At 31.5% G+C, this 8,402-nt stretch overlaps 1 protein-coding gene across 1 annotated transcript; it reads left to right on the top strand.

Moving 5' to 3' along the window:
- The first annotated feature begins 572 nt into the window (after positions 1 to 572).
- Positions 573 to 1,102, top strand: LOC126688023 (uncharacterized). The gene has a single exon (XM_050382585.1). The coding sequence runs from the start codon at positions 688 to 690 to the stop codon at positions 982 to 984; it is 297 nt and encodes a 98-aa protein (XP_050238542.1). The 5' UTR covers positions 573 to 687; the 3' UTR covers positions 985 to 1,102.
- Positions 1,103 to 8,402: the final 7,300 nt, after the last annotated feature.

Here is an 8,402-nt window from a genome sequence, read left to right as displayed (position 1 = left end):
AGGCAAGATGAATTCAGTTTTTTAAATTAAAAATACAGTTGAACCGGTTTGAACTAAGAAAAACCATTTGAACTAGCGATTGTTGAACCAGATGGACCGTATAAATCAAACCCTTTTTATAACTTTTAGTTGTATATTTTTCTTTTAAAAATTTATAAAAACTCAGATATAAAGTTAAATTGTATTTTTATTTTATCGCTATTTAAACCAGTTGAATTATGAATCGATGACCATACCAGTCCAATTACTAGTCTGGTTTTTATATACTGCATTTTTAAAAATATTTGAAGAGGGGTGAAATTGTACTTATCGGAAAAATTGAACGTACAATTTAATAGTTTGATGTTCAACATTTAAATCATTTGAGCGATAGCTTATTAGTATAAACTGCATTGAACGTTTTTACTTATGAATTATGATAAATATGGAATTTGATGGATTAATTGATCATTCTTTCTAATTTCCATAAACAAGTCAAGAAAAAATCAAATTTGACGTGTATGACTTTTGCTACCCAAAAGGCACGAAATTAAGTTAGTGGCCAATATATATCACTATCAAACACCACACCAAACCCTACACCTAAAACTTGTTCAAATATTCAACTTCCTCTCATTTCTCTTCTCAGCCTCTCTATCCAAAAATATCAAACTCAAAGCATTCAAGAATTCCAAAGAAGGTTCATCAATGGAGGGTCTCCTACCTCTCGTGTATAAAGCGATAAAGAAGAACAAAACTCGACGGAACTACGAGTGTCTTTCGTCCGGTGTAGCTCTTTCAGACCTTTATATCAATGATCATGAAGATATTTACTTGACAAACTCATCTTCGAATAATATGGATAGGAAAGTTCATCGGAGATCATACAGTTCTGTAGAGTTTTCGAAGGATTATCGTAGCGGAACTAGCGGTGATTCTCCTCCGACGAAGAAGATTGTTAGATTTGGAAGTCAAAGAATGTTTTCTTGTGTTAGAGGTTGCTAGGAACATAGAAATGTTCTTATATATATATTTATTTGTTTGCTTTCTGTTTCTTTTGATGTTTTTATAATCTGTAAATTGGGTATCAATTACTGCCTTTGAATCTTAAAATCTTGAAGGACGATTCTTGTGTTGTGTATAGTTTGAGGTAACTGCGAAATCAGAATGAGTTGAAAGAATTAAGGTGTGTGTGCATTTAGTTCAGCTGAACTGAATCATCTAACGAAACCAAAATTTTATTTTATTTTTAGAATCAATTTTAATTTTTTAAAAATCATTTCAAATCTCATATCTCAGGAAACTTATTGAAAGTATTTGGACGAGTTGTTGCAAGCCCGTATTAAGTGGAAGGTGGTATGCGGAGGCTAGTCTCCCCAAGAGTTTATCCACATGGTCGTACTCTGTCCAAAGAGATTGTCGGCCTCCGCCCGAAATCTCTCGTCACAAAAAGAATATCATAATCAAACTAAATTGAATGAGATTATATCAAATTATTATTTTATTTTATTCGATTTTTACACATTTTAAAAGTAGTATCAAATAGTTAGTTGAATTCAGACTATTTTTAACCGTATGTAGCACGGAAATGGAAACGGGAAACGGAAACGATACGAAACGGACACGAAGAAACGACGAATTTTTAAAATAAAGGACACGAAACGTGGAGGAAACGTGTAAATAATAAAAATATAAGGATATATTTATAATATTAGAAATTATAAAATGCTATATATATTAAATTTTATTTATATATTTATGCCAATTAATAAAATAAATCAAACATAATTAAATCCAACAAAAATAAGAAAATAAGCTAGATTATAGATAAAGTAAATAATAAAATTTGTGGGTAATTGATTCATAAAAATTATTTATTGAGATTTTTTTAGGTTTTTTTATGACTATATAATTTTTTTTATTTATGAAGATGGCCCGAAACGTTTCCTTATGAATTTCAGAGAGTTTCTGGTTTCCGAAACGGGACACGCAACTTTGTCGAAATTTCCGTGCTTTTAGGTCACCAGTCACCCTGCTCCTTAATTGACCATATTAGTCCATCCTTGCGAGAGTAATTCCTATTTAAGAGAAGTAACCTTAATACTCAAGAACTAATGAAAGGAATCCAAATTAATCTCAACATACCAATTCAAACATTATCATCACCGATTATAATTATATAGGATAATTAGAATTTTAGTGTTTGCACTTATTTGAAATTTTTTTCTATAAGTTTAGTGTTTGAACCGGATAAAAAGTAAACATGAGCTTTTTATCAGGTCACCTTCATGTTGCTAATTACAAAGCCATAAAAGATAATCTTAGGCAAATCTCATAAGAAAGTTCTTGTACTATACAATTTTTATTCCGGAAGTTTTTATATAGTATTTTTTTATTTTTCTAATTTCTCTATCTATTCAATTTTCGATTTTCATACCATTTTTTAATTTTTTTTAAAAAAAATTCTTCTACTTACAATTTTATTTCCCTCAAGTCATATAAAATGGCATAAAAATGAAAAATCAAGTAAATAGAAGGACTAAAAAATAAAAAAAATAGTTCAAAAACTCTTAGAACAAAAATAGTATAGTACATGGACCTCCGTATGGATATATAGCCATCATTTTATGCCCTTACTGTACATCAAATATCAAAGGGGTCATAGAGTAAACTTGAGAGTATTTTCTATCCTCGTTATCTTTTTAAGTTCTACCTGCTGAGAGATTAATCTAAATTTTCAAGTGACGAAGATTAGTGACAATTACTATATGATACGCATTATTTATATAGAATTTTTTACGTATTTAATTTAGTATTATCATGTATTTTTAGGATATTATATTTAAAAAGGTGTTTATTTTGTAATTTTTTGCGTATGGAGTGAAGCGGAGCAACAATGAGCAAATTCGTGAAGTTTGGAGCAAATTGGAAAAAGCTGACAAAACATGACGAATTCCTTAAAAGTGACGAGTTCCTTGAAACCAGGCATTTTTAGGAACCCGCCCGGAAGGCATTTTGATTGCCTTCCTTGCCGAATTCTAAGAGTGCCGGATTCCCAAACCCGATACTATTGAGGAATCCGGCACTTTTGTACTGCGAGTTAAAAAGATGAATTTTTTTTCCTTCGCGGCTTTGTCCCGAATTCAATTACAACTCTTGCATTACTTCAAGGGCTCTTCCACTATATAAAGGCATCTCAAGATTATGTATTCTAGCGAGTTTTTCATTATTTTCTATTTTACAAATAATTTGTCTTAGGTTAATTTTATTTTAGTCCTTAGTTTATTTTTAAAACTTAAACCTTCAAAGGTTTGATTCGTAGGCTTGTGTTCCGAATAATTCCAAATTTTTATTTCAAGTATTTTTATTTCAAACTCTTATTTTAATTATGTTTATTATTATTATTGATTGCTTATTTAATTTAATTATGTCTAGTTAAATTTCTTGATTTAGAATATTGTGAGTAGCATAGATGCTAGGTTTAAATTCTGAAAACTAAATTTTATATCTTTTTTTGTTAATGCAATCCTTAATTATTGAGAGTAATGCTTGTGATTGAGTAACTAACAATCACATGAACTTAAAATAAATTGTGAGGAGGGGGAGGGGACCTAAGCAATTTAATTGGAAAAGAGTAATTAAGACATAATTATAGGACATTGAGATTTTAATTTGTAGAAAAGAGGATTTATTTGAATATATTTTAAGTTAAATCATTTGTTTTAATCCATTTTGGAAAGAATATAATATAGTCTTTAAATTTAGTTTTTTTAAGTACTTTTATTCTTATAATAATAAAATTATCTATTTTTTTTAATTTAAGGTGCTATTAAAACGTAAAAATTTAAAATAGATTGCAATTGACTATTTTACAGGATCAGAATGCTATTGAATAAAAAAATAAAGGCCAAAGGTACAAAAAAAACCCTCGTAGTTTTCACAAAAGTACAAATCAGCCCTTTTACTCTTTTAGGGTATAATTAAGCCCTCTTTGTTTTCAAATCGAACAAAAAACCCCTTTCATCCAGCATCATTAGAAACACTCGTTAATGGCTGACATGTCTCTCATAATCATATAAGAAAAAAGTTCAAAAATAATTTTAACGTTTAAAATATTTACCGAAAATTTGAGGGGGTAAGTGACCCAAAAATAAACTAAAAGGGTTTATTTATTCGATTTTAAAACAATAAGGGTTTAATTATTCAATTTTAAAAACACGAGGGTTTAATTGTGCCCAAAAAAAGTAAAAGGGCTGATTTGTACTTTTGAAGAAAAGTCGAGGATTTTTTTATACCTTCTGCCAAAAATAAAGATGCATAGTTTTTGAGCTATTAACCTTTGTTATATGTTTAATTAAAATACATATCAAATATTAATAATATATAACTACCTTAAGAAACACGAAGGTACATGAATGGCAGGAGTATGAGAATTGATGTAGGGCCATCTTATATATATATAACCTCCCTATGGCGGTTGACTCTGGGCCGGACGCAGCCTTATAAGCTGAGGTGGCGGCTGTTTTTTCATATTTCTTGTAAAGAAAAATGTACTCTTTTAACTTTTTTTTTTAAAATATAATTATTATAGTTTAATTTCTATACAATTCGCTCCTTCAAAATAAATTGTACCAACCAGCAACCCTAGTTTAAAATTTCTAATTCTGCCCTTTGATTGACTAAATTTCTAGGTGCTTCTTGATTGGTTGTTCTTATTTCTAATCATTTATTTATCCAATAGAAAAATATAGAAAAAAACTAGAGAATTAAAGAAGTTAAAGAAAATAAGTCGGCCACTTTTTATACCCCTCAATGACTACTTTCTTGAAACGCTCCTTCTTCTCTTACCAAGTCGCTTTTTAAAATCTTAATTTTTACACGGCTAATTCTCGATCTTCAATTTTCATGTATTTCATTATTAATTTTTCATTGAGGTTGTCTTTTAATGTTCCATGATCCTCCGTATTGTTATTTCGACAATCAAAATTTGAAGGAGAAATTTTATAAAAAAAGGTTTAATTACATATAAAATCACCATCTTTACATAAAATTGCAAAAAAAACACGACCTTTAAAACGTGGCACTTCAGGGCACCACCTTTCATTTCTTTTCAAAACGGACACATTTTTAGTGGCATTTTTGCTGACGTGGCGTGACACGTGGCACTCTCATCGGATGTTCAAGTCAGCAAAATTTTATCAAAAAATATGCCCATGTTGTTTTTGAAAAGAAATGAAAGGTGGTGCCCTGAATTGACACGTTTTAAAGGTCGTGTTATTTTTGAAAATTCGTGTAAAGGTGGTGATTTTATATGTAATTAACCCTAAAAAAGATAATTGAGGAGAGGATATTAGGACTAAAACAAATAATGTAATATATAAAAATTTAAAGGGTTAATTGCAAATTTATACACGAACTTTACCCTAATTTGCAATTACAACATAAACTTTAAAACTTGGCAATGTTAGTAACCAACTTTACACTTTTGGCAAATCGATACACCATACACGAAAAACACTAACGTGGATATTGTAATATACCGCCATGTGTCGTTGCGTGATTGGTCGGTGTACCAATTTGCCAAAAAATGAAAGTTGGTTACTGACATTGCCAAGTTTTAAAGTTTATGTCGTAATTGCAAATTAGGGTAAAGTTCGTGTATGCATTTGCAATTAACCCAAATTTAAAGAATGTTATCATTCGCCAATTTTAAAGCATAAGTGTATGCGCTCTTAATGAATATCCAAGGAAAAAACTCAAAATGGTATTTTTTTATTTTGATACTCAAATCAAATTTTAATTAAAGAAAAGGGCAAAAACGATCCAAAATAACTTTCTTGATTACAGCTTGGCCGCTATTTGGAGGTGTGATGGAAATAAAACTTCCGGCACTGAATTTTTATTTTAGAAAAAAAAAAGTTGGAAGATAATTCATGTGAATGTTATGTTGTTTGATAATTTTTTGGATAGACTAAGGTTACTATATTATCCGTATTTTAAACAAATCACATTATAATTATTTATTAAAATAATGAAAAAATTATAATATATGTATTTAAATTTTATTGTTAATATTACAATTTTATCATCATTTTAATGGGATGTTATATATAATTAATTTAGTTTACGAATGATGTAGTAAACTCAATCCATCTAAAAGAATTTATTAAATTTTTCCTATTTCACAGGAAAGCTTCCCGCTAGTACTTCCTCCTCTTTTGTCTTTCTAATTCTAAAAGTTAAGGGTGCCACTAATCCCCCTAAATTTAGACCAATAAATTTGATTAACGGTCTTTATAAAATTTAGTGATGATCTAGACATATAAGTTCGAAAGGGCCAATTTATAACTGAACTGATATATATATAATTTTTATATATATAATAATAAAATAAAATCTTAAAAAATTCAAAAACTATAATTTATAGCAATATATTATCATTGTATATAGATATGATAAAGGAATAATATTAAAACTGAATAAAACAATTAATAAAGAAATAAGTATATACAAATAGTCAAAATAAATATAATATAATCATAATTTTAAATAATAATAAACATTTAATTAGAACTTTAGCAGAATTTCATTTTTCTATTCGGAGAAAATGAGAGCAAAATAATTAGTAAAAATAAGCATCTTTTTAATTGCCAGGCTCATATTAGTAGGATTAATTTCGAATGGAACATATGTTATACTGTAACATTTATTTCTCTTCTTTGAGGGGGCCATGGCAACCCCTGGTCATAATGACGGTCCGTCATTGATAAAATCATCGATAAAACTTTCTTTCTTTGTATGAGACCAGTTACTAGTTGAAGAATTACAAAGAGCAAAAATAAAATTTAAAAACTAGATAATCAAACCACATATAATTAAAGAAACTGATAATGGTTTAGCCTAAATTTTATATCAAAGTTTATTTTAATTGATTAACGTAGTAAAATAATACGAATAGTAATAAGAGATTTAATAAAAGGTACCGAAAAGACCTTCTAAGGTAAAATTGATTATTGCAAATTGTGGAAATAAATTAAGTAGAAAATATCTTAATTTTTTTTTTGCCAAAGATATATCTTCATTGAAGAGAAAAACGACTATAGAAGTCTCGTTTCTAGCCACTCAACTTGGGCTAGAGGGTTACAACAAAAACTATAATCAGAGAGGGCTTTCTTGGCTACATTATGCGCCACCCAATTACAATTCCTCCTAACAAAAGCAAAAGAGCAATCACTTATCCTGCGGCAAAAGTTTTGACAGTCCACCACCGCAATTTGGCAGTCCAAATCAACCAAAGCATTCCCATTCACGGCATCAATAATTGATTTGGCATCACTCTCAAAAATGACACTGTTGAGCTTAAGCCGAATAGCGAGGCTAATAGCTTCCCGGAGGGCTAACGCCTCCACTAAGGCCGGAGACGAGACCTGCTGAAACCGCCTGGAGATAGAGGCGATGACCTGCCCCCTGTTGTTACGAACCACACAAGCACCTACACCCAGACAGGCAGCAGCTCTAAAGGCCCCATCAAAGTTGATCTTATACGAGGTCACCGGAGGAGGGAGCCATTGTTGTAAGGGCTCTGAGCTCCTACCAGAAAGACTGTCAACCCTATTGTTTCGCCCTCGACCTCCAACGTCATTCCATTCTTTCTGCAAATCGCTAGCCACTCTTATAACAGAATTAGGGTCACAATCCTCGTTCCTGAAGATTAACGCATTTCTGGCCAGCCACACCGACCAAAGCATCCACGCAACATTTAAGAGCACAGCCTCTCTCACCACACCCTCCACCGTCATATTATACAAGTCAGCCCAAAATTCTCTCATAGAGAGCCACGACGCCATACCAACCTGCAAGTTTAAAGCCGAGCCAAGCCAAACCACTTCCACAAAAGGGCAAAAAAGAAATAGATGAACCTGGGACTCAACTGCGTTGCAACGAGGGCACATGCCTATTCGATCTGGGATGCGACGGTTGATATTTCCATTTGTAGCTAAACCATTATTAAAAATCTTCCACATGAAGCATTTTATATTTGGCGGGAGCTTGAGTTTCCACAGGTGTTGCCAGTTAAAGTGAGATGGGTGTTGATGGTGGTGGTTCTCACTGCTAGCACCCCTGAGATTCGAGTTTTCCATAGCTAAGTGATATGCCGATCTAACTGAGAAGGTGCCAGCCTTGTTAAAGTGCCAGATCAGTTTATCACTCTGCCCAGACGCACTGATAGGAGAACTCAGGATAGCCAACGCTTCACTAGCTGGGAAAATCTGCCTGACTAGCTCAGCGTTCCACTCGTTCCTATTTCTACAAATAAGATCAGAGACAAGATTCACCTCCCTAGGAATCACCGTTGAAGCTGAAACCTTAAACGGGAAATAAGTTGGCAGCCAAGGGTCATTCCGAATCTCAATGTTGGTACC

This window comes from Mercurialis annua, linkage group LG6 (genome assembly GCF_937616625.2).
Source record: "Mercurialis annua linkage group LG6, ddMerAnnu1.2, whole genome shotgun sequence".
In the NCBI taxonomy this organism is placed as follows: Eukaryota; Viridiplantae; Streptophyta; class Magnoliopsida; order Malpighiales; family Euphorbiaceae; genus Mercurialis; species Mercurialis annua.
This window is presented reverse-complemented; position numbering and strand designations above follow the sequence as displayed.